The following is a 27935-nucleotide window of genomic DNA, read 5'->3' on the forward strand; positions in this document are numbered from 1 at the left end:
ATGTCTCAAACACCCTTGCCAAGAAGACCTCCATTCAAGGAATGCTATATCTGTGGAAGAGAATTTGGGTCACAATCTATTGCTATACATGAACCTAAGTGCCTAGAGAAGTGGTGTATCGAAAACAATCAGCGACCAAAGCACCTTAAAAGGCCAGAGCCCAGGAAACCTGAGATCCTTGCTGGTTCTGGTTCCTATACACTTACAGATGAAAATGAAGCAGCTGATTATAGTGCTCAAGCCCAGCTGGTGCCATGTAGAAACTGTGGCCAAACTTTTTTTCCTGACTGTCTCCCCATGCATGAAAGGTGTTGCAAAGGAAGTGGCCCCAGTGCTAGTAAATCTGGTAAAGCACCAAGATTCGGACCTGGCTCAGCAAGGGGTGATCCATCTAAGGCCTATCAAGGAATGAGCAGGGCTACACCAGTCACCGGTGTGTCAGACCAGGTAAATTGCTAAGCATGTGCTGTATGAAAGGGTGTGCATGCATCTTGATGTGTGGCACTCCAGGGGAGACTGGCTTGCCATCAAATTTAAAATCACTTTTCTTCAGAAGGACCTTTTAGCTTCATGCAAATTTTTCATTGCTAAATAGAGGATAAAGAAAAGGGAAATACTGGGAAAGGAATAAGGTGAACTACTTACTCCTATTTATTTTGATTTTCCTTTTGAATGGGAGTAGTTGGTTTCTCTGTTGTCCTTTAGAGTTATATCCCCAAGAGGGACCATTGCTTGATTTAGTTCCCTAGGAGATTCTATTGAGCAGATTAAGCAAGGTTTGGATGTCATATGTTTTAGGAGATGTTAGGTATTTTTATTTAGTTATCATGAAATGCAATGTTTCATTGTCCTGCAAGCATCCAGCACTTGAAAACATGATTTTCATATTTTACTGTTATTCTTAACCTTGGCATGTAACATGAGTTTACTGAGGACTGCATGTTCAAAGGCAGCAATTCTGGGTATAACAACAACAAAATAAGTAAGACTGCATATTTTTTTCCACTGAATTTGATTCAGGATCCAAGAATAAAGAAGCTGATTCACATTATCCAAAAGCTACACAGAGTTTTGGAAAATTGGATATTTTTTTCTGCATTTCTTCAGGCACAAGCTGTCTTTTGGCCAGAAGTTTTGTAAGATAGTTGTCTAAATTTAGGCCCAGTGTCCAAATTAAATGGCCTTTTTATTTTTTTTTTCCAAATGTAGGTTGGAATCCTGATTGGCTACATTACTTTTGAAAATGGGATTTAGGTCTCTCAGTCGCCAAAGGAATGCAATGCTATGCAGAGCATTTCTTAAGATGCTTTAGAAGGCAAAGTGTGTAACGTTAGTTTACCAGCTGCTGAGTAAAATTAAGATAATAGCATTACCCTAGCTCACATGAGACTAAAGGCTTCATGAGTCCTTTTTTTATTAGGCTATATGAGGCCACAGCTGATATATTTTGGCAAATATATTTATTATGCTATATGAGGCCACTGATTGATATATTTTGGAAAATTTATATATATTTGGCGAATTTGCTTTTATCAGCAAATTTTACATTAGCTACAAGCAGTTCAAAGTGTTGCACAGCTGCATTTATAGTTGTAGAAAAAGTGGTGCTGTTTACACTACATTGTGCTCTTTCCCAAAGAACTGTCATTGCTCTAATGGTGATGGTTCAATGAAAGGCATGGGTGTGAAGCAGAGAGTATAATCTACCACACATAATTCTGTAGATTATAAAAGAGAGGGACGGGGTATTTTTCTATAATTATGATCCCATAAAAGGAAAGTTTAGAGTGTGGTTAAGCACTGACAGTGACTGTAAAAAATGTTACCCTCTTGCACAACATATCTGCTCCCTTTGTGGATACACTCATGTCTGCTGACTTACTGAACAACAGCATTATTGCCACTTTTTACTTCCGTGAGCTCTGCAGAGCCAAAATGAAATCTGTTCAAATCTGTTCTTCTGTGTGAACAACAGGTTTCCTCATTTACTTCCAAGCAGTTGCAGTTCATCAGTTGCAGCAGAACTAATGAGGCTGTACAGTTTGCAGTTTGTAGTTGACTTTGAGGGACTTCATTATTAACAGTGACTTTCTGGAAGAGATGATGGATTTTATGTCTCTGAGGTCAATTCTTTAGTACAGAATTATGTATTAAAGGCAGATACAGGACGGGAAGATTGAAAGAAGTATCCTGTGATGCAAGGGGTTCTTCAGGACTTGCAGACAGCTTATAAGAAACTGTCAAAGCAAGCTACTTTCCTGTAAATTTAAATTCTCTGTGAGAGAATCTTCATTTCCATCTGAACATTTTGAAATGTCCACACATTGAAGGGTATGGAAAAGCACTAAGCTTATGCAATAACTGCAGATTAGTTATGAGCAGGGACAAGGTCTGTGTCTCCACTAAAGTCTTCCTCTTTTTCCAGCATATGGTTTTCATTTTGCTCACCTTACCAGCTACTCGGCTGCTTATTAATACTGTTAAAAAACAGTGCTTCACTAGTGGTGAAGTGAAATGGCTACTGTTCTGGTCCTGGCTGGAAAGCATTTGGGGCAGTCCCTGTCTCATCTAACAGACTCACTGTGACAGTGAATTATTTAAGTACTTGCTTAAAAGTCCTGATTCAGCAGAACATCAGAGGAAAGCAATAACTGGAAAAAAAAAAAAAAACACCCAGCCCTTGTATATTTAAGAGAATTAGTGCTACTGTTAAGTAAATTTATGCAATGAAAGATGCCCTAAATTAAAAACCTGTATCTTCCTAATTTCCAAAATAAAGTTCTGACTGATTTAGTGGTATACCATGTAAAGTGCATTTTAACTTTTCAACTGCAAGCACTTCTCCCTGTATGCCTCTGCCTTTATGCCCTGGAGTTCCCTCCCCTTTAGCAAGTGTGGCATCAACTTGGCCAGTAGAACTCTTTCTCAGTTCTGCATTAAATGTCTTTAGAGGTGAAGGCTGAACAGCCTCTGTAAGCTATCTCTTCCAGTACCTGTCGTCATTCTCAGAATCATTGAAGACATCTGAGTTAATCATGTCTTGCTGTGTAGAATAACAGCCTATGCTTAGATACTCTCAAGGGTCACATCAGCTCAGAAATTCTGCTTTGGATTCTGCTGTGGACACCTCAAACAATGGAAGTGGTGTTTGCAGCTACTGAAACTCAGACTTGGACTGAAACAGAGTCTATGTTCTATTGTTTCATAGACAAAAATATGTGATACATGTAAGTGAGCATCAATAATTTGCTGTGCATATATGAGTTATAGGGTTTTTGACAGTAGATAATGCTGATCTTAAAAGCCAATTAGATGGTGCTGCCATCTGCTGTTTTCTTCTTATCTGGGTAACTACCTAAAAAGATTTCACTGATCTTCCTTTGGTGAATTGTAATACATTTTAAGTGTAAGTCTTGAAAATTTGTGTAGCAAGAGCTTTGATGTTGTATTTTGCTCTAACATAAAGCCATGTAGCATCTTGGTAAAGGGAAGGCTTCTTCAGGTGCAGTATAATTCTAATGAAGGTGGAAGCTCAATGATGAGCTTTCTTTGCCACATTGCAGTGGTGTTGAATACCTTGCTAGGAGAATACTGACAAATAAATTTGCAAATATAGAAAGTTATATGAGAATCAACAGTGAATGGATGGTTTGAATGAAACTTACTGAGTATTATCATTGGGAATCACTGTGTCCTTCCTTTGCTTCTACATGGACGTGCTATTCATTGTATTGACGTACTCAATTTAAAAAGAAAGCACATCAGGAGCAAAATGGGATATCTCATGCTTCCAGTGGAGTGATATTTTTAATTGTATGCATAATCTTGCAGAATTAGCTTGCTGTTCAAGGCATATGATCCTAACATGAGTGCTGTTGTAGGCTGTGAAGTGCAGCTTTGGACAGTCATGAGACCCATACTATACCTTGTCTGTGATCCTTATGCAAAATGCTTTTTACTTGGCAGAGAGGAATGTATGAAAAGGGTTGCTTTCATACAATAGAATGCTGCTGCTAAGTGCTTGCACCATTCTTCTCCTGAACCTCTAATCCATGGGCAATTCAAGTCTATGATGAGCTCCATCCTAGAGCAGGATGGAGCCCCCCCTCTTCCCATTAAAATAAATGGATAATTAAATAATAAGGGAAGAGGTGTGTGCAGTCCTGGATGATAAATATTTTTGTAGGGAAGTTTGGGATTCAGTCTTATTGTGTGTACTTAAGAAAAAATAAAAAGCTTTGTGCAGTATGGAAGGATTTGACCTCATGTAACACCAAAACAGCAGCCTGGGGCTAACCTTAAGTAATGTCAGGTCTATTGAAAATACATAGTTGCATAGCCCTCTGAACTAAATAACTTCATTCATAGTCACACAGACATACTTAGCAGTCTTGGAGTAAAAAAGAAAATACTGAGACACCAGAGGAAAGCCTAACTACACTGTTAGGTATTTGTAGGTATTTTTATAATAACACGTATCCTCAGGAACAGACCTTCCCTACAACTCTTTTTGAAAGTTAAAAACAAAGCAGTGAACAGAGAGCCTAGCCACTGGCTTGTGAGTAGTTTGGGTTGGAAAACTGTGGTGTTTCCAAAAATAGTTTAGTTTCAAACTGCAGGCCACCAGATGTTACATTTGGGATAGGCACACTGAAAACAAAAAGAAATGAAGGGTAAATATAATCAGCTGTAGAAATTCCAAGTAAAGCTTATAATATCTTGGATTCTACATTTAAAAAAGAAAAATCTGTTAGTACCGATTGTTAGGCTAATCTCTTTCAGGTCTTAAACATGAGTGCAGAGAAGAATTTGTGTATATAATTGTATGTATGGTGATGGGTCAATCTCAGTATTTTTCTGGAATAAAAACAATTCTATCCTAAGAGTGATCTGATTTCTCTTAATTAATTGTGCTTTCTCCTGTTGATTCTGTACTATTTGTAGATGTGGAAATTGCAAAAGACAGACAGTTCTACTTGAGAAGATTCCTGCATTTGTACTAGGATTTCTTTTTCTTTTTCTGTTACCATATGAAGAGTCCCTACAATCTGAATATAAATCAAATGGCTCTTTCCTAGTTTGCAGCCGATAAGTAACCATTTAAATTAATAGCAGGAACCCGGCTAATGAGAACTCTTGGGGAAAGTGTGTTCCCAGTGATTTTACACCTATCATTTTGTAAAAAACCATTTCTAAAATAGAATAACCATACCCACAACAGGCATGCACACTAAAAAGAATTCTCTGACCTCAGGAGTTTAGATTGTAGTATCCTTATCTAAAGCTCTCCAGAGCCTACAAATAAATGTATATTGTCTTCAGAAGACTCTGTATCTGGACCCAGAGTCTTACTTTAAAATCAGACTAGTTCTAGCTCACAGCTTGAAGTAAAGAAGTAGGGGAAATTTGATAATGAAAAGTTATAAGATGTTTTTAAAATAGCTGTGGCTGTATTAATCTAAAAAATAGGAGAAGAAGGCTGTATTTTTATATATATTAGAAAATATGCTTATATAAAATACTGTGTTATCAAAGATAGCAAGGAAATTCCATTTGTAAGTCAAGATGATGAAAATGTCCTCGGAGAGTCTGTCTTTGGATGTTATGTTTCAAGACACTGTGAGAACTTTCCAGATGAAGTCCAACTTTTCCCAGAAAAAATAGACTTTATAGAGTAGTATTTCTTTCATGTAAGTGAGATTACATGTGTGATACAGGAAGGCAATCTTATGCAGATTGTTCACTAATGACATTTTCAGACTGTAACATAAATACGAGAAGAGCTGCCCAGAATTTCATGAACACATTGATGGGCTGACAGAAAGAGTAATAAATATGGGAACAGGTTATGCTTTGTCTTGCACAGCAGCAGAGGAAAAAAATGAAAACCCCCACCACTCTTGTTTGAGTGAGAAAGGTTTTCCTGTATTTGGTCTGGCATGGCTGTCCGTCTAATTTGAGGAGGGCAGGGAATAGCTCATCTCTTACTGGTATTCTGCAGTCAGAAGTGTAGGAAGTACTGGCAGTTGTGAAACCCATCTGTGTGCCTCAAAGTTCTTCTCTACAGCATGTTTTTATCCTACTTCCTGAGCACTGAGCCTGGTACTGACACCACGCCTAGCCCAAGATGCGCCTAAGGACACAGCTGAGTCCATAATCTGCAATACTACAGTAATTATACATTTTCCAGCCTTAGATTATGTATTTGTGAGGTTTGAGGTTGAGGAATCTTTTTCTTCTGTTGTTGAGCTGTTTTCCTCTGAGAACAAAAGCAGATCTTCAATGTGGAAACAATGACTTGCTTAGAGTCCAGTTCTGCCCTTGCTGCAGTCACTGGCAAGGTTCACACTAAGGCCTTTGGGATAAACAAACAGCAGTTCCTATTTTGCCCCTCATCCTGAAATATCCTGGCTTGGTTTTAATATTTGAAGGCCAAGAATTCCACCAGCTAACTGATCTGTGTTGAAAGTTGGGTAAAGAACCACAATCACCTCTTGGGAGAGCTGACCTCACTTTCCAGCTTAAGAGAGATACTAAGGCTTTAGTATCACAGCACTTTGAGCTGTGTTCTGATAGAAAATGGAGTCTTTCTGTTATTGTACTAGAAGTGAAAAGTTCAGCTCATGAAGCTTTTGTTGCTGCTTTCCCTTTTACATCTGCTTGGTAAGTAAAAAACGGCTTCAGCCATTTAAGGTGGATGCTGCATTGCAACCTGATGAAGCAGAGATGTTTTCTCTGCATGTGAAGACTTACCATTTTCATGAACTTGAAGGTATGAAAATAAAAGAAGTGAAACTTAACACAGCTAAGTATAGATTAGTCACACACATCTGTCAGCCCAGCATCTGCAGAAGAAACCCTCCTGTTCCAGGTGCTCACTTAATGAGGCAGTATTGATTCCAGACAAAACTAGACTGAAAAAAATTACACAGATTTCACAGGTAGCATGTTCCTTATCTACATGATTGCTTTCATACAAGTAATTCTGATTCAAAATGAATATTGAAAACATTATTTCTTCTTCTTCATGGTTATTTGCAGGCAAAAGTGATAAGACGGCCACCAACAGTGATTTGCTACATATGTGGCCGTGAGTATGGAACAAAATCTATTGGTATACATGAGCCACAATGCCTGAAAAAATGGCGTCGGGAGAATGACAACCTCCCCAAGCACTTGAGAAGGCCAGAACCCAAAAAACCTGAAGTCAGAACTGTGCAAGGTAAGCTACAGACCAAATTAAGAGAGATGAGCAAATAAGTGAGAGGAATTAAAAAAGATATTTTAAAGCAATAGGTAAACAGTTTACAAGTACTTTGTTCTCCAGTTTGTTTTAAGCTTTCCTTCTGCTTCACAGAAAGAAAACTTTATTTTAATAAAGTCTTGAAAGTAAAAGTAGTCACTATCCATGGAAGATGGCTCTGGTGGCATTCCCCTCTATGTGTCAGTGTGTCCTGAATCAAAACACAAATAGATTAGCAAAATGCTTCATAGCTACACTACTACTTTTTGACTTCTTTTAACACAGGCCTGTCTTAAGCAAAAACATCCAAGAATAATGTGCAGACACGACACAGAATCATTAAAATAAAATGCCCTCAGGCAACATAGCTGTAGATACTTCAGCCAGATTCTTCTACAGTCAACAACCCATATTGATCCCTTTTTATTTACAAGTCTGAGAAGCTTTCATTGTGAGACACTGTAATATACACACAGTGGGGAAAAATACATATGTAGTACAAAGCAAACAATTAATTTTTGCCAATTTTACATGTTTGTGCTGTGGGTTCTGTTTTGTAAGGTTCCACTTCTTCAAATCAGTGAACACTGATGATCCCCAGCATCTCCAGAGATAGGATGTCATATGTGTCTGAGGGTTGTATGTTCACTCTAGGATGAAAAGAAATTCCTATCTATGCTTTGCCTGGAAGCTGTTCCCACAACTTCCTATTCCCATATAAAGTTATTTCACCTTTCTTGCTGGATGCTTTCCCTGGCTCTGCCAGCTGGTCTGAACTACTTTGGGCCAAGTTTGGACCACTTCCTCACAGGCATTTAATTCACACACACTTTTTTTTATATTCCCTACAATTTCCCTCAGCTTCCCATAATGTCTGGAAAAGTAGACAATGTCTCCTACAACTCACTTGTGAAAGAGTCATACAATAGATCAGTTTACAGCAGTACAAAGAAATATATCCTCAGAAGACATGCAGATGAGATCAGGATCACTGAGAACACTAACCAGATGTTCAAAGTAATCATCAAAGTTGAAGTAATATAAAATCGGAACTTGGTTAACAGATGCCAAGTAGCATAGTAAAATCTGCAGTAAAAGATGTGTTCAAAAGATGTCTTCATTGTATTTGCCTTTTTAGATGTTAAGCACTTTTTAATTATTATGCATAGGGTGGTAAAATAGATGGAAAAAATGAGAATTCCATGTGAAAGAGGGGGATGCAAAAAGGCAAATCAGGTTATTTTGAAATACACTATTATTTTAAAGGAGTGAAAGCAGAAAGACAACCACTCTGAAAAAACAATCGAGCAGAAGGCTCCCAGATAGAGATCAGAAAGTTGTCTCATTTACACAGTGAGTCATATCAAATGCCACCAATCTCCTGTGAGGTGTTGTGTGCCCACGGTTCCTCTGGGGATACTGACCTGCTTTCCGCATCTGTCCCTAAATGCCTGCTGATGCAAGCCTGATCAGTTCTGTAGCTTGAGCTAAAATAGTTGTTCCCCCTGCAGCTGCCTCATATTCCTGGCCTTGAGAAAATAATCTCAGTGTTGTTCTTTTTCCATAAGGCTTACTCTTGATCATGTGGTAAATGCTTTAACTGACCTTCAGACCACATGCATGCACTGCATGTCTCAAAGTTTCTCAGCTCAGGGGGGAGGGATTACCCTGTTGTTGAATGAAACAGGCAATGTTCAAAAAAAAGCTCAGAAATACTAAGTGCTTACATAAAATTTTTTATAACTTACATAAAGTTATAAAAGTTATAAGTTTTCTGAAAACTCAAGGGAAGACAACCACTGCCCTCATTACACAGTGTTTTGTTTGTGGAATGCCTAACACATGCCTGCAAGGAGAAAGTCATCTCTCTTTCTCCCTCTCCTTTTTTTTTTATTTTTTTTTAATATTCCATAAACTTTCCAAAGTACAGAAAATACACATTCATTTCCTGAAAGCAAAGGGGTATTTGTCTCAGCCAAGAAAAGAAACACTACTTGGTTGCTCTTCTAACAAAAAGAACATTAGGAACAGGCATATTAAGAGATCTAAGGCTTATTGTGGTTATGTGAACCATTGGATATGAATCATATTAAAATTGTATGGGCCTTTAATGAGGAGCTCTATTATGTGCCAATGACAGAAACCATGGATTATTTTTAAATGCACAAATACTTTTCTTTCAAAAATTGTTCACTGCTAACAGTGTAAAGGAAAAAAAAAAACAGATTTTAAAATCTTTTTCTATATTGTCATGTCATGTTTTCAATTTGAGCCATGTAGATTTTTTTCTGCATGCACTTCAAATGAAAATCCTTAAGATCTAAATCCAGGAATCCAGGTATTAAGCAACCTGCCTGGCCTTTTTGCAAATCAGTTTGGAACAGCACTATGTGAAAATCCATTTCAAAAGGAAAGTCCATTTCAAGATGGAAGTTAACAAGATTTTTTTTTTTTAACCAAATTAAATCTTGAAAACACATCTGAGTTTTTGAAGAATGGTCCTGAGTTTTCAGAGCAGTTTTCTTCCCGCAGTGGAAAATAACTGAGAGTAAGGCTGGATTCATGTTTAGATGACAATAGATGCATCAATGCAATGACCTCACAGGAAGTTGTGGCTTTAAAGTACTGTAGCTTTTGTCTGCAAGGTTTTTGGCTTATCTAAGTTTTACTCCACTTTTTAGTATCATTTACATAGATTCTAACAGGAAGAAAATTGGGGCCCTTGTCCAGAGAAGTACAAAGAGTATTTTCTCAAGTACAATATGTTCCCCCCCATAGCCATGGTCAGATAACACATGCTTGTTAAACAGAGCTTGAAGCAAAGCCAAAAAGTGAATTTGCTGATAATAGTAGGTATGCAAAGATGTTAATAATTAGCTGAGAATAAGATCATAACACACAGCATGATGTTTTCTCTGTACTCTCATACAAGACAAAATTATTCAGTTTGAAGTTAATTTAATTCAACCCTTGGGACAAAAAACAGTCTTTTTAATATAATTTTTACTCTTTTTCTTCTTTCTTTTCTTTTTCATTTCCAAAAGCAATATGATTTGGTTGCTCAGTCAACAGGTATTTCCTGAAAATATTTTCCGTAAAGAGTTGAATGTGGGTCTCCAGAATGAAAGTTGATACTTTTTTTTTCTTATTTTCCAGCCAAAGGTTTCTATGATCTTGATGCTTTAAATAAGGCTGCCTGGACCAGTGCCCAAGCCCAGCTAGTTCCATGTGATATTTGTGGGCGTACTTTTCTTCCAGACAGACTGATTGTCCACCAGAGGTCCTGTAAACCAAAACGTGCAAAGTGAAGTGGATGTAGCACACATGCATACAAATGCTTGTCTGCTCACACATACATAGACACACACACATTTATCCTAAGCTAAATAAAGTGTTCGTGTGTGTGTTTGTGTGTGTGTGCATAAATAGACACACATGTATCCATGCCTTTCAGACAAACAATGAGAGAAATAAAATTCATCTGGAGAGACATGGTCACCAAAACTTTATTGTGTAATGATATCATGTGCTCCAAAAGTCTCCAGAGTAAAAATCAGCAGTTGCTACTAAAGTGTAAAGTCAAATACTGAAAATTACTTTGTTGAAAACAAAATTTTGCTTCTCCTGTGTCAGAGAATCTCTGGTTGGTGTAAGGACCTTTAGCCGAACTTGACTAACCAGTGAAACCAAGTAGCTCCTTTAAGTTTTTTCATTTTTGTTTGGGTTCTCCAGTTTTTTGGGCTTTTTTTTGTTTGGAGCACTCCAGTGTTCACATCCATATGTAACTGCATCTTATGAAGCCCTTGACTGCTACAAGTGAAACCTTCTCATGTAAAGGAATACAGTCATGTGGTAGAAGCAGACACAGGTTGTTTTTAGAAAAACACCCAGAAGTGCCCTCTTTTTATTTAAGAATGATACTGACCATATAATTTATCCTCAGCTCAGTAAACTCATCATGTCAAAAAATTTGTAAGTCAGAGAAGCACATCTTGGTCATGAACTTTGTAAAAGAAAACATTTTAATGTCAAGACAAAATGAGCATGATGTGCCAGATGGCTGGCATAAAATACCACCCTGCTCTCTGTATGCCAAGTGTGGCCATAACAGAGAGCCAGTGCTGGCTGGAAGACTGGGTATTATACAAAAAAGCCATGGAGAATGTGTTTGAAGGTGCTATTTAGAAAAATGCTGTTACGTTATGTGGAGGAATGAGTGCCAAAACACATTGGTATAGGAATGGGCTAAACATATGAAAAAAGTAATACTCCCTTTCACAAGGTACAGCAGAGAGCAATTATTATTTTACTTACTCTGAAGCATTTTATTAAGTGGTGAGGTTATTCAAAAGGTATGACATAATCCAGTACAAGTTGTGAACTAGGAGTCTAGGCTTCCTGATACCATGAAAGAAACTGTACCTCATGTATGGGCTTAAGGCCTAGAGTTGTCTGTTATGTATTATGTGATTGATGTGACTTTTCTCAGAGCATTCACACTTACTATTGTACTTGCAAATCAGAGGAAGTGAGTGCTTTCATACACACTAAAATGAAATATGGGTACCAACAACTTTTCTTTTCCAAGCAATCAAGCTGTGTGATTTGTGGAGTAAGTGAAACAAGAAGTCTTTGTTCTGTTATTAGAGAAACTCCTGGCTCCAGCCCTGGCGTGTTGTTAATTCAGACTGGAGAAGTACCAGCATTCTTTGGTGAAAATAAATTCCAAAACAATCAATGGTACCTCAGCAGCCCTTTCATCTTTGGAATGAGGATTGTATAGTCTAAAGATAGATATCTTCAGGAGTCAAAGGTTCAGTTTCTGTTCTACGGAACAAAGCTGTGTAAACCCTGCAGATCTGTTCTTAGTGTCTCCAGCATAAGATGAGGTGCTGTCAGAGCTGGACCAGTGCCATCCCTCCTCCTTTTGGCTGGGAAGAAGGCATGTAGCCTGAGGACAGAAGAACAGGGGCACTAGTTTGTGATTGTTAGACTGGCTCCTAGGAGCTGCTGGCTGACAAGCCCCTGAGGCTGTTCTAAATCACACCAAGTGCTGGCTCACTAACAAGTGGTTTGGTAATTAGAGGATTATGGATATCATACAATCTCACCTTTGTGTCCCCTCTTCCTCTTCTTGGAATATTCTCTTTTCTTAGACACTATAAGCATTTTTTGGCTACATCTGCCTTATTGGGTCATCGAGATTCACTACATCCACTTCAAGAGCAAAAACATATTTTAAATAAATTAAGCCTTTGCAGAGTCACTGCAGAGTTTGGCATTAGAAATTCAGCTCTGTCTCGTGGTGGGATTTATATATGGAAGTCCCTGTGTTTCATTCTGAAAGTTAGGCTTATTGTCTTGACAATTTTAGATTTCAGAGATTTCACCCAGAACATGTTTTCTGTGTTTCATTGTCAGCCCTACACTTGTATATTTTTTGGTTTCTGGATTTTTTTTCCCAAAAAGCAGTAAAATCTCTCTGATGAGCTGAATGTTTATGAACAATAAAAAAGTACCAATATTAAGTGTACATTATGTCTTAACCAGAAATACCATTTTAGAGGAACTCCTGAAGCCATAAGCCTAGAGTATGTTTTCCACATCATCTTTTAAAAAGGGAAATGAGGATCTGTCAAATGAAGAGCTGTCTCTGCTAGTCAGTGATTGCTGCTGAGTTCTGAATTTGAGAAATGGTGAGCCTTACCACACACAAAGTAAAGTCAGCATTGGGCTGTGAGGGCTGATGGTGAGACCAGAGCATGCAGAAACTCAGCTGGAGCCAACAGTCCTTGGAAGGATCTTAAAGGCTGTGCGATTCCCTTCTCTCTGCAACTTCATGGGAATAATGATTTCCAAACTATGTAGAAATACAAAAATCACTGACATAGGAGTGCATATTGTTCCATTTCAGACTGTCACTCACATCCCAAGGTTACTCTGTCACATGTTTTTCTGCTGAGCTCACCAGTGCTAGTGTGTTTGCCAGTGATGATAGTGAAGTCAAAGCAAGCATTGTTTACTGGGAGAAGCACTTAGAGTGCCTTCATTATTTGCTCTCAACAGAGTCAAAATAAGATCTTATGAGCATTTCTTATTATTGCTTGGCATGTATAATTTTGACATTTTTTGCAGGAGAGGAAGAGGAAATGAGAAACTGAGCTACTTTGCTTCCTTTGTTTCCATACTTTAGTGATTTGTCATTTAACCTTGTCTCGTTGACTGTTGGCTCAGTGTTACTTCCAGCTGAATCCCATGTTTCCTAATGCCACAGCACATTTAAAGAGCTGAAAAATATCTTCTGGTACTTCATAACCAGTAACGTGTCATCTAGTTTCCCACAGTTGTGCTGATAGCAGCTAAAACTATTCCTGGACAAAATGTACAGAAAGTTAGGACATGGATTGACAAGCAAAGTTCAATCACATTAAACAAATGAGCATGCACTTTCTAATCATAAATAAAAGCCATGACTTATGTTTTAATTCAGCCATTTGAACCTACCAGTTTCAAATTAAAAAAAAAGAGGCATTTTATAAAAGAAAATCAGAAGATCATAGTCAAGCTAGAAGAGTTTAGCTGCAGACTTGAAAAATTGGGCTTTAATGAAAGAATCCAAACTGTAGTTATATTATATGTAAAGTGTTATAATTTCTTGAGTTGAAAATGTCACAGTTACCATACAAACATTAAAAGGTCCTGCATCTTTAAGAGCAGTAGTTAAGAATGCTTGATAGGCTTGAACAAGACAGTTTCATGGACCTTTTATCTTAAAGACTGCTAGCAGTAAATAGACCACAACTTGAGGAACAAAACATTTGTAAATGTAATGTCAGTTTCTAATTAAAGATAGTGACCATTTACATGGATCTGTGAATTCTCTTTTCAGGCCACAAACCTAGGAAGCATATGGCACTATGTAGAAATTACTTTTTCAGTATTGACTACAGACATTTGAATGCTTAAGTTTTAGTCTAGGATTTGTAAACATGATTTTTGATCCTATACTCACTGAAACAAATCCTACGTATGTATGTATATACTGTACTGTATGAGTAGAGGATGATCAGATGCTGACACATGTATATGTCTTAATCCAATTGGATTGTGCTATTTTTTATGATGGCACACAAGCTTTCAAAGCCTATATTTGCTTAATAGAATTTCATAGTTGAGAATTTTGGGTTTATTACCCAGTTTATGGAGCTGATCCATGAAGAAGGAATTGTAGGTGGTCTTTTGCCTGAATTAGTATTTTCTTTGAAGGTCCTGTGATTAGTTTTGCTTCACTGTCAGTGGGGATAAGGCTCTGAATTTTGTATTTCTGGACTGTGTCAACCACAGTGGGTACAAACAAGTTTGCTGTATCTGGAGACATGCCACCCCCAGCATCATGGTAGGATTGTACAAAAGCAGGATTCAACAAAAGTGCGAAGTCCACCAAGAAACAAAACCTACAAGCCTGGAAAACCCTCCAAGAAGTTGCTTGAGGAACTGTCTAAATTCTTGCATGCTGTTCCTGTTTATTCCTTGGTCAATATCGTAACAGACATACACAGAATATTGTTGACTTTGGAGCATGCAAGAATTGGGTACTCCTCCTAAATATATATTTCTTCAAAAAACTTCTGTCATTTTCAGGTGAAGAAAAAAATGTATAATCTTCACAGAATTGAGAAGAAAGAATTGACACCAGCAGGAAAATGTACCTGACAAGAGAGACTCCAGGAGGCCAGACTCTTTAACTTCTCAAAAAAAATCCACTTAAGTGCCTCCCGGATAGCCTGTACATATTCAGATCAAAGAGATGTCTTTCCAGAAGAAAACAACTGAAAAATTTCCAAGCAGGAATTTGTTGCTAGTCAAACTCAGAAGTAAGAGACCCAGAATTTTCTAGGAGTTTGCTGAGATTTTCAGTAGGATGTGACAGGATTTTTACAAACAAAATTTTTAAAAGTTATGCATAGGTATAATATGAACGAATTTAGGCCAGGCTTGTATTACAGTATAGCCTGTATAACACTGGACTCCAATATTTTTCCAGATGATTATGAAATATAATAATTGACATATATTTTTTAGGATGGAAAACAGTTTGCAGAAGTCTTAAGAAAAAATATTGCAAGTAACTAGTCATGGAGGCCCAAGGACTACTTACTAAAATCGTCCCTTGACCTTTGAAAGGTTACAATAAGTAATACATCCCAAGGTTAGGGTGAGAAGCCTCTTTCACACAGGCCTTTTTGTTCATATATTAATTCCCTCCGAGTTCTGTTGTCCCATTGGCCCATTGGCTCTGACCACCCGTATTCAGCTCTCATTTCTATTTATGTATATCCTCTAGAATGTTCTCCTGTCCCTGAATCCCCATTGGTCTTGTTTTAGCTCCAGTCAATCCCCAATGGCTCTCCCTAACCCCACTTTTGCACCATTTTACCTTACTCCCATTGGACCCTAACCCTCTGGACTGCCTCTCTTACCTCATATATAGTCCTAGACCCTGAAGTCATCCTGGTTCTTGTCCCTGGACTATATTTGAAGCTGTATCCTGATTTTCAATAAACCAGCATTAGGATTTTCAAACAAGAAGCCATCCCAACACCATCCTTCATCAACTTTCTAGTGGTGTCATGCTCCAAGCCTGAATGCATGGTGTTGCCATGATTCTTTCTGAAGCCTTCTGGGTTTACATTATTGTAGAGAACTTTCTCATGCAACTTTCTGTAAACAATCTATTGTTTTGCATTCCTCTATAGAGGCGAAGAAATTTGATGTACCAGTAGTTTGTCCAATGTCATTGGAGAGGTGGCACATCCACCCTCCAATCCACTGTCACCTTTGGAAAAGTATAAATCCTGGAGTCAGAAAATAACCTTCCTCTTTTTCACCTTTGCAATAGCAGCGGCTCGCATTGTGCCTTCATGTGTCCTATAGCGACACATGGTCTGCCTGGGGACCTGTTTCTAGCACATTCCTACAGCTAGTGGTATCTCTGGAGTAGGTATTCAGGAATTCAAAGTTAGCAAATAAAAAGAAGAAACAGAAAGATGCATATATTTTTAAAATGGCGCCATCTCTCCGAGAATGTGGGCCCTCCCCTGTGAAACATGTAAATAACAAGGCTTTTTAAGGTAAGAATGTTTGAATTGGGTTAAGATTTGTACCTGTATTTGGAAGCTGAATCAGACTGCCAAGTCATATTGTGATAAAGACATATTTAGAGCAGCAGTGAGAGATCACTGGACAAAAAATTTTAAAGTATACAGTCTCAAATGGAAGATAGTCTCATCAGAAAGAGGAGATTGATTTCAAAACAATTAAGTGCTTTGCCTTCCTTGCTTTCTCTGGCACCTTAAAGGGAAAAAAGATTTACGTAAGTTCGCTCTTAGGACTTGTAAAGCTAAATAGTTAGGAAACTGACTTTTTCAGGTTACTTTCACACTTTATTGTTGTAATACATCCAATTCAAAACAAGTCATACTTACTGCTATTTATACCAGGTTTAAAGGCTGGAAAGATGCAAAATAAAGGCTCTGCCAGATACAGCTTGTGATAAATGCAGATTTCCAAGACCTCCTTCTCCAGTCTACTCCCTCTTTGTAACAAATGCTGGTTTGCTAGCCACCATAGATTTCTCTCTAGTTGTTTTTCTCCCTGTGTCCCCATATCTACCATTTAGGCTTATTTGATGCATTCAGAGATATCTTCTCTGAATACCTCTTGGAGAATAGTAAACTTCTCAGTGTATTGCCTTGAGGCTGAAAAATGTGTGCAGCATGAAAGAAGCCAAAGTCAGAAACATGGATCACACACTACACTCCATGTTACAGAGCTATAATCTGTTTACATTCAAATAATACAGCAGAGCCACATGGAGGGCTTTAAATCCCTTAATATGAAATATTTACATTTTATCACTCAGAAGATAGAAGAAAGGAGTATGCATCTTGGAAAACACAATTGTGGCTACAAGAATATAGAGGCTCAGTCTGTTTGGCTTCTCAAAGACAGAGAGGCTGTTAGATCTTTCATGCAGGCTATATTTCAGCTCTGAATTTTCATAAACCAAGTACAATGGTAGAAGTGAACACTCACAGAATTCCACTTTAGCATACTTAACCTTGACATGCCCAGGATCCCAAGAATATTTTACAAACTTCATCTCATGTAGGTAACATAGCAGAGTAGATACCAGATTCCTCAATGATGTGGCACTAAAAATACCCAGCACAACTTCCAGAATACCAGCTTTAGCAAAATTTAGACTTCTGAAAAGACAAGGGAGGACACCCATGTCATCTTGTCTTAGCTCTTTTGAAAAAATATGTGGAGAATATCAGCAGGTTCTCTAGTGTTTCCTATTCAGTTTGGTCTGTAAAGCTGACCTGAATGTCAAAGAGAATAGAGAGTTGTCAGAAATATGACTGTGGTATGAAGTGGTCTGGACAGGCAGTTTATTTTCAGCAGAGGTAAGAGGCCTTTCTCCTTCTCCTGAGCATCTGTGGTCAAAGGAGTTATGTGCCTACATATCTCAAGAGATACAGCTGTGTTTAACTAGACAACTGTACAGTATTTGGAAGCTGGAATGAGCTGTTGGCTTTACAAAAGTCACGTTGAGAAGGATCTGAAGAAGGTCTGTGGGCTTGATGATGAACACAGGACAAGTATAATGTTAGCATAGTATTTCTAAGACTGAAGAATAAAGAAAGCTTCTATCCAGTAAAGTTCCAGCAATTATATATAGATGTTATGAATGTCTTGAGAGTTTTTTATCAGAACTAAGCAAAAATTTCTGGAGTCTTATCAGATCTATAGTTTGATGTTTTTTTTTTTCTGGAATGTGATCCTCTCAAATATTAATAGTCTGCTAAGGGAAATTTTCTAAGGGAAAATTTGCCTATGGAGAAGGGGGTTTGGTAACTTAAGTCCCAAGGTCCTTATTAAGTGACCACAGACTAACTTCCTACTCTAGGGAGCACCTAAATGTCAGTGTGTTCTAGGCAAATCTAGGAGTTTCACAGCACTCCAAAAAAGATCAGGGAGGATAACTCTGACCCTCACAGCTCCAGCCTGCAATAAATGGAAAGATAAACTCAGTTATTTGAAGTCAAAGTTTAATAAAACACAGCCCTTTTTCTGTTTTTTTTTTCTTCTGTTTCTTGAGAGTGTCCTTAATCCAATTTATAGCCTCTATCTGTCGCTATTATCCACAGTTTGAGTATGCATTTTTTTCATGCCCAAAACCTGTTTACAACACCTCTCTTTGTAGATGATTGTTTTGCTTGTGACTTATGGGGTAGACTTTTGTATTTTCTTTTCAAATTTATTTTCATTATGTGTTTTCAGTAATTTAAATAAAATTATGTAATAAAATTCTGCACAGTAAAATTACACTGATCTAGGTCATTAGTTTCAAACAGCCATATGAAGTACCTATTCTTTTGTCATCCAAAAGCTGCAGTATCATCCTAGTAAAATAAATCAGCCCTTGCAGAACCATGTAGATATGTTGTATGGATGAAATCAACATGAAGATATGTCAAATAATCACTTCTCTCATTAGTGAAAGTGGTTATGAAAACCCAGCTTAGCTGGTATTGGGAGTGGCAGTCTTCAATGCAAGCAAAATATTTGTCATGAGTAAAGAGCAGGAAAAATATACCAGCTGTTGAGAGCACAGTTAGAGTACATACCCAGTGCTTTTCCACACTGTGGTAATATATATGTTTCTGATCTGTTCCACTTGAGTCAGTAAGGAAGTTTTTGCCTTTCTGAGAGGACAAGCTGCAACTGAAGCTGTCCAACCATGCTGCCATGCAACAGTCTGCAGCATTACATTTAAACATCCAGCTAAGTTCAACTCACTAGGTTCTGACCTTGAAAGCATTCTAACTATGATAATCCAAATAAGCTAATATTTCTATTTGCAGACAGATTTTGCAGCATGCGTGATGTTCCTTGCTCTAAGCTGCACATGGCTGAACGACTTAAAAAACCCCAGCTATTTCCACTCATGTTGTATTTCTCAGTGCATCACCTAAAGTCTAAGAGAAATAGAGGGTTAGAATCCTTTGGTGAATGCCAAACATACATGTGAAGCACATTTTTCAATTACATGTTTTCCAAGAAAATCTTGATTAAACAGCCATAAATCCTCTGACCTGGCAGTGGAAAGAATAAAGCAAATGCACAGGTGAAAACCAAGCATTTTTAGGGTTGGGTCTTTTGCTAGTTTTAGGAAGTTGTTTGTCCCTGTTGTTGTTTGTCCCTGTTCAATAGCATTATGGTCAAGGAACCAAAATCTGTTTAGGAGTAAAAGTAAAGGGCTTTAACTTTGATTTTGATTTTTTTAAAAGTATTTTTTCCCACCTCATTTTTTTATTTCATCCAAAGAATTTTTAGATTCAAAAATCCCCCAAATATTTCGTGTTCTTCTTGTTTCCTAAGATCTGTTTTTGTGCAAGAAAGAATACAATTTTCACAGAATGTATAACATTTTAATGGCAAAGTCTCATATGCAGCAATTTTCTACTAGTTCCCATTCTCATGAATTTTCTAAATCTAAAGAGCGAAAAGGTGTTCAGGAAGCACTTTAGTTGCTGCAAACTTGTCTCCAATTTGGGTCATTCTCACATCTACACCAATTCTGCTGCATCATCTTGTAGATGAACTGCATTGCATAAAACAGGATTAAATGATGGCTCCACTGACACTTGATTACAACTGGAAACTGATACAGTCTCACAGTAGCAGACATTGCACTCTACAGTATTTGTACAACAACAGAAGTGACTACAACAGTCAGCATAGAAAATATGTAAATTATTCTATTTAAAAGGGTTCAAATAACTTATTGTTACCCTGTCTTTGTAGTAGATACCACACTGTACAAAACAGCCCCGCTATTCAGTAATTAAAATATATTTTTGCTCTGTCTTGTAAACAGGTACTTTCACGTGTGGTACAGGTGACCAAACATGGACCTTAAAAATGGATTTACTTGCATTTTAACAAAAAAACAGTTTGTATAGTTAGTTTTCCGAAGAGGAGTTTGGGGATTAGTGAGAAGTAGTCTGGTGGAACCACAAGCACATTAACAATGATAGGTTTTTAATTTTTTTTTTTTTTCTGTGACTCTCTTTGTTCATTCATCTTTAAATTATTGGCAACCCAGTATCTGCAAGAGGCACCTGAGAAACAGCGTGCTTGCTGAGCTGTCTTGTGTACCTGTGAAGCAATGAAGCCCAGCAGGTGGCAATATAAGCACTTCTCCTAATTTGAAATAATTGAACTCTCATAATCTAATAGCATTATGATTTAGCCTTTCATAGGTCTGACTTGCATGGTAAATAGGCCTCAACAACATTGAATGTTATTCTATTTACTAAAATAATGCAAATTTCACGTGTGAGAGTCTGGCATTCTTTCCATCTCTGGATCCTTCTTGTAGTACTATTGCATTCATCTCATATTGCACAGTGTCTTGTAGCTGCAACCAGATTACATCTAGAAACACACCTCATATATTTTCTTTATTTCTTTATTTTATATGTGTGTTGAAAGAATGAGCTCTGACCAGAAATATCTCCTAAAGTGCTGTTCTAAGCAGGTTTTACTTACGAGTCGACATGAAGTAAATATTCTCACATGGTCATTATTTCAAAAGGTTTGCTCTACCTGCAATTAATCAGCTTCCTTCAAAACTATGACCTCCTTCTGCAGTATGACTTCAAGATCACCTCTCCTGGTGGCTAACACTGATTTCCAGCTCATTTTGTACATAAATGTACTGTTTAAAGAGGAGTGAAATTACTTGAGATTAGACTATCATGCTTTACTTCTAAACAGACTCAAAGAGTTTATGTAAAAAGGTATGGGAAGGGCACAAAGGATATATTGAAAGAAGTTGTTTATAGGCATAAACTGCTCTCATGAAGTGTCCTGATAATTTGTATCTGCATAGAGGAATATATTGAGAAAGTGAGTTGTAGTGGACATCAAGTTCTCTTCTGGGCTTCTGGGTTCTGAAGTAACTGGAGAGTTCCCCAGGGTGAAACTAAGAATCAAGAATGCTGGAGAGCCACTAGGAACTGCACACAGACTGCTAAGGCATCTGACAGCCTCTAAGAAGAGTAATATTTGGCACTAGCACTGCACCTTCTCTTCAGGGCTCTTCAAGTACTTTAATACCAGCCATTAGTTCAGGGTTAGAGCTTTTGCCAGGCAAGGCTCATTACCACCACTCTAAAGCTGATGAAAACTGATTGCTGGAATGCTATGTTAGAGCTCAGTCCTGTTTCTCTGTGCCCACTCTAACCTCCAAGAATGGTTCACTCTAACCTTACTCAATGGTTTGCTAGGAGCTTGAAGTGTGCAAGAAGCCTGATCTTCTGAACTATATCAGAGAATATAGAAGTTAAAATTAATATTTAATGTTGCAAACCAGTTCTAGAATAAGTCAGATGCAGATAGACCAATATGACTATGTAAAATCTTTGGCATTTTCTGTAATGCTGGTAAGAAACAGGTCTTTGCAAATGCATTCCCAAACAGGTAGTATGGAGAACAGAACTGGTTGCTTCTGCTCATAGTAGCACTGTTGCTTGAGAAATCTGCTGTGCAACCTGCTCAATCCTGGGCCTTTTATTCCTCAGTAATATTTACCTAATACATGCTATTTATCACAGTCCTGTCACTTGTCTGGAATGAAAGATGCACACACCAGAGACCAGCAATGTATGAAGGAGAAGACCATTCACTCCCAGCAATCCTCCTGACTCCCAAAGGTCCCTGCTCAAGAAGGAATCCTTCAATAATTTGTCAAAGCACCATGTGCCAGGATCCTTATGCCGTATGAGAACAATCCAGAGGATGCTATAAACACACTCATCTGACATACTGCATAGTATTTTTAACATTTAAGAACTTAGATTTCTGGTATACTATTTGCACTTTTGGCTCTAATTATATTTCTGGAAACAAATTTCCTATTTTGCTCTTTTGTATTCAAAAAATAATAAAATAGATAAATTTTTAAAATGAAAAAAAGAAGGACATAAACTCCACAAAATGTGCTCTCTCAGGCCCAGTCACAGTCCTAGTCACACACGGGGCTCGGAGGAAGTTATTGTCTGCCTTCTGACCTGGCTGTACCTCAAGAGGACTTATGATTTTTAAATTAAGATTTGTTCCCAGAGGCAAGCCAGGAACCTTAGCAGGTTGCTTCTGCTGGCTGTGACAAGAGCTGAAGCACTGTCAGTGAGAGAGATTAAGACCATTTCCTTTCTCAGTCAGACTGTCTGACAGACTCTCATGAGAAGAGACCACAGTCTGACAAGCAAGTTTCAGCACTGTGCCACAGTGCTACTCATAGTCTGTGACTCTGTAGCCTTGGGGCCTAGCCTTCAGACACAGACTCCTGTGGAAAAACAGCACCAGGACTGTGGCACACCATCACCATCTGGGTTTGATGAAAACAACTCAGAGGCAAGGCCACCCATTAAGCTCCAGCACCAGAACCACCACCACCCTCTTCCTAGCTATTCAACATTACATGGAGCCCTGTGCCTGGGAGGATGCATCTTTGCTGACAAGCTTTGACCTGGGGAAAGAGAGGTGGGAGGTTGTTGGGAGAAGAAGCACATTTGGGAGTTGAGGGGTGGAACATGGGAACTGTCAGCAGCTTGCAACCCTTTCCCACATCATTCCTCCCTGCTGTGTACCACCCACCAGCTGCTCATTGGCTTAGTGGCAGCTTCCCATGCCCAGAATTGCCACCACTGTGTCACCACTTGGCTGCTGCCCTCACTGAGTAATGCACATGGTGACAGAAGTGACTGCCATTGCATGCTGGTCTCCCTGACAGCCCTGCCAGGTGTCTACAACCTGTTGCAGACCTGGCACACATGGGAGATTAACAGGGACCAGTCACAAAGGATTGGATTACCATCTTCAAGTGATTTGGATTCCCAAATTCTGAAATATATTAAAGGATTATAATGGTCCTTAGGTTACTTTTCCTAAGAAGGGGAAATACACATCATGTTCATCAGTGTAGTGTCAAAAAGGCTCAAGTCTCTTGCTGCCCAAGCTACATTTGTTTAAAAACCCACATGTCAAAAATAAAATACATACTAGTCATGAAGGTGAAAAGATGAGCCTTTTGGCTTCTCGTATTTTATTTTCTTCAAGCCCTTCTCTTTCATCTCTTTTTTTCCCCTCCCTCCTATTTTCATTTATTGTCTATACATCTGACCATGTCTATATTATCTTGCTTTAAGTTTCAGCAGATATGCCAAATCTTGATGGATAGAATGTCATTGTGTATGTCTGTGTGTGACACAGACTCAGAATTTCTGTGGATCAGAAACTTGGTGGAATTTAATATTTTGGAGAGAAAAAAAAAAAAAAGGAAAGAAACTGAAGCCTGAACTTTGGTCTTGTTTCTATCAGAGAATACAGTGAAATTGTTTTTGATTTCTGTGCATGTAATTGAGATCAGACTTTGGCTGAAGCCATGTATTTTGTCAAAGGCAGAAGACCACAGTCATCTTTGGGATATTGATTAATTAGAATCACCAGGCTATCTTTCTGGTGCAGGTGGTGCATTGTTATATCATGTGTTTTTTCTCCCTGAGTATCTAATTTACCAGATCTGCAGATTTCCAAGCCTTTATGAAGTGTTTTATAACAAGGAAGAAATTAATGGTCAAAATCAGCAATGAACCACAGAAGTCAAATCTAGACTGGATCATTTTAAGAGCTGTGGCTGGGCTGGAAGGTATGGTTATAAGGTTTCAACTCATTTAATTACTGTGGAGAAGTAATGGCCTGGGAGAAGGTGTTTGGCATCTGCCAATGCCTGTAGGTGCTCAACACCCAACTTAGGTAGGGCCCAGTGTGAGTACACACAAGTGTAAAAAGAAATTGGACTATTCCCCACACATGCATGCAGGATTATAGAGAACAGCAGGAATAGCATTTACAGAATCCTCCTGACCTTGAATTCACCTCACCCTTTTTCAGTACATAAACTACTGTAAATATCTGCTGTGACATACTTCAGCTTGATGCAAGCCAGTACAAAATTGCATTTAAAGCAGTACTTCTTCTTTTAGCAACAGGATAGAATCAAAGATGACCCAATTTCCACTGTTCCTTACATGCACCAGATATTTGTATCTACAAGGTTTCAGTTACTATTAGAAACACAGCATATTTTGTGCAGTAATGATAAAGAGTAAAGGCTTTAATTGTACAGAAGAGCACAGATTTTTATTCCGGTAATACAATTCACCTAAATACCTACAGAAAACTCCAAGCTGAGTATTATTTTAAAGCTTGGTGAAAAGCTACATTTAAAAGATAGCCTTCCTAATTTCTGCCAAATTTCCTTACTGAAGAGAGGAGTGGAATATGGGGTTCCTGTGGTGTATTAGAACACAGGTAGGGCCAGTGAAGGTCTCCACACATGCTGCTTCCAAGAATATAGACTCAGATTTCTTAAAATGATGAGCATGTACAAAGAGAACTCCTGCATCTGGTTGTGGAGAAAAGCATGCTAGATCCTGGATGATTATCTACATTGAAGAAGTCACCGCTCGATGGTATGTTAGCAGTGATTCCCAGCAATCCTTCTGTATTCCCTTCCTCTGCAGTATTTCAGGATGCCAGGAGGAGCAGCTGCAGCTCTTGGAGGCAGATGTATTAACCAACTCCACTTATGAGATCCACCTGCATTTTTAATAGCAAGAATGGCCAGCCTCTGTCTCTGTGCCAAAGTCTCCCTTAGGGGGATGATGTTTCCCTTGCTCACCAGGTGTCTGAAGAACTAACAACCTCCTTGATCTGCTGCATCAACCGGTAACTCTCTTTCAGCAGGGTTTCTGTCAAGAACAATCTCCAACAGTCACTCTCCATGTGTTCTTGTGATGGCCCAGCATGGAAACCGAGCCTTTAGGTCTGAGAGGTGGAGACAAAAGAAAAGGCTGTAAAATCTCAAAGTGATTACAAAAAATACATCCTTTTCCTCCACAAGAATTAACTATATGTTACTTAATCAATACAAAATACATTTGAGAACAAAACCTATTCTCTGATACGGAGAGGAATATTTTAACTCAACTAATCAGAAGTATTCCTGAAGAAAATCACAGCTACAAATATAATGGGCATTGTCAGGGTTTTACAAGTGATAACCAGTTAAATATTTTACAAAAGATCAACTGAGATGGAGACTGGATATTAAGAACCTGAATTATGGGTCAGCTTTTGCCAAACACTTGTCTTTTATCTTTGTTCATATCACAAGCTCTGAATTCCAATCTCTGTATCTATAAATTGTTCTAGGAACAATAATAAAAAAGCACAGGTACTGTGCATCACTAATGTAATTCATGCCTGACAGGTATATGAAAAAAATGAACATTAAATACTTTGAAAATCATGCAAGTATTATTATCACAAGTCTGAAAAATATTTTAAATTTTTAGTTGTACAAATTAAAAAAATATATTTCTTTTTATTAGTTACTAAAAGCCAATAAATATTTGAAGAGAAAAAATCACCCAACTTCCAGACTTTATAGTTATAGCTCTACAAAAAAGCCAATATACAATAGTAGCATGCCTCTGTGTGTTTGTGGAAAAAAATTAGGCAAAGACTACTTCAGAAGTGATCTAAGGACATAAAATATGGATAGAAGGCCTTTTTTGTTTCAGCACGTTTGAGGCTGTTTGTTGTATAGTTCATTTACTGCATTTTCACGAAGTGTGAAATTTGTTCACAATTCTGGGTGCAATGCAAATGTGTCATTGTTTAAAAGTTGATGTATAGTACCAGGAAACACCAAGGGATGGATTTTTTTTCAAAAAACTGGCTGGGCAAACCTGGCAAGTTGAAAGGTATCAGTAGCCAAAAGATTATCATTCCCTGGTGACTTTTTACAATACCAGCTTTTTTTTTTTTTTTTCTTTTTGTTCTGTTGGAACATAAGCTATATGCTGTTGCTGGAAGGAGATACTCTGCTTTGAAAACGAGGACAAAATCTTGTGACAAGCAGCAAAAGACTATTTGCTGATGTCTGTAGCACTCTAGAGGGTCTGATCTCAGCAGTATCACTAGTGTGCCATGCACAGCCATGTAGTGCTTCAGTTTCCAAGTGGGATACTGCTATTTAGCTTTCCCAGTGATATTATTTCTCTGTCTCAGGCATGCACTTCAATGAGGGGATTGCAGAATTTCAGTTTACAGTCCTGCTGTTGTTAGTCACAAAGCATAAGAAATTAAAGACTAACTGCCTTCTTGTGCCACTGAAATGACCTTTTCCCTTCTTTAGGGTGTTGGATTTTATCTTTGTGTCTGCTGTGCCTTTGTGTAAATTTGGGTAAAGTCTTTGTTGCAAGAAGCCCCTAAAGTTAAAATCCTGACCATGGAAGCCAAAACCAAAATATTGCCATTGATTTTGGTGCAGGCAAAAGATTCTGGGACATTTACCTGACATAGTTCTTTACATGACTTGAAGTATATTAATTGATTATACCCTAAATGGTAGAATTTTCTGTCTTTATATCATGGAAGTATTTTCTTCTGTGGCATGGAGTTGCAAAACAGTCTTGGCTCATTACACAAACCAAAAAAGTTATGATGTGTTAGCAATAAATGCTTAAGTGAAGCAATTCTAGATTTTCAAAACAATACCCGTAATCTGGGTGGTTTTGAAAATTCTGCTTTTTCCTGTAAATCCAAATTTCTTACCATATCTTTTCAACCTGTCTTTTAAAAATTACTTTAGTTATCTTACCTATAGAAGAAAATTTATTTTGATTGATGGATGGTTTGCTGTAATTTTTTTTAATCTAAATGGATAATAATAATATTTTAATAATTCATTCCTTTGATTTGAAGTTTTAATAGCATAAATTCACCTATACTTTTCAAATAAAATAAAATAAAATAAAATAAAATTTAATGCTTTTTTATGTATTTGGAAATGATGTTTTTAGATATTAGAAAATGAGTTCCACTATTATTCTCTGGCCTTTTATGCAAGAGATTTTTCAATACATTTGATTATTATTTATTTCTTCTCTTTATTGCTGAATGTATTTAATGTTCATTAGTTTTCTCTCCTTCATCGCAGAGGAATAAAACAACTGGTGATGCCACACAGTTATAATCCCTTAAGTGCTTTCTGTGAAAACACAAAAAAAGAGTGACTGGTGTATGAAATAAATGTAAAATGCTGGTCTGTATAAAAATTGTTTTGTGGCACAATAAGATAATTCAAAAAGAAAACTTTTAAAAGGCAAAACAAGAAAAGAGGTGGTGAAAAATTATCTCATCATTCTCCTAATGCACCCATATCCCACATAACTTATGCCAGCCTTTAAAATGGAGCTCTGATTTTATCCTTTTTATTGTTTTTTTTTTTATATTCCCAATTTGCCAGTGCATATAGTAACTGCTTTCATTAAAAGTTTGAAAAAGAAAAGATGCTTTTTCTTGTTTTCTTTTTATGCTTATACAGTGTTTACACTGTCTTGGAATGTTTCTCCAAAGCATACTTGTTTCCAAAGGATAAGAGCACTTGGCCCTTCCCTCAGTGAAGTAGGAAAACTAAACAATATCCTTTTTCAAGGAAGCAGCATCAACAAAAAAAAAAAAAAAAAAAAAAAAAAAAAAAACAAACAAA

The 27935-nt window shown here is 37.7% G+C and overlaps 1 protein-coding gene across 1 annotated transcript; it reads left to right on the top strand.

Moving 5' to 3' along the window:
- ZNF475 (zinc finger protein 475) lies at positions 1–27935 on the top strand. Its single transcript, XM_085568022.1, has 3 exons — positions 1–447; positions 7042–7222; positions 10400–27935. The coding sequence occupies exons 1-3, from the start codon at positions 1–3 to the stop codon at positions 10549–10551; spliced, it is 780 nt and encodes a 259-aa protein (XP_085424148.1). The 3' UTR covers positions 10552–27935.

This window comes from Lonchura striata, chromosome Z (genome assembly GCF_050655825.1).
Source record: "Lonchura striata isolate lonStrDom1 chromosome Z, ASM5065582v1, whole genome shotgun sequence".
In the NCBI taxonomy this organism is placed as follows: Eukaryota; Metazoa; Chordata; class Aves; order Passeriformes; family Estrildidae; genus Lonchura; species Lonchura striata.

Coding starts and splice junctions, on each gene's coding strand:
- ZNF475 (XM_085568022.1), top strand. CDS start 1: ATGTCTCAAACACCCTTGCCAAGAAGACCTCCATTCAAGGAATGCTAT. Junction 448..7,041: donor TCACCGGTGTGTCAGACCAG/GTAAATTGCTAA, acceptor GGTTATTTGCAG/GCAAAAGTGATAAGACGGCC. Junction 7,223..10,399: donor TGAAGTCAGAACTGTGCAAG/GTAAGCTACAGA, acceptor CTTATTTTCCAG/CCAAAGGTTTCTATGATCTT.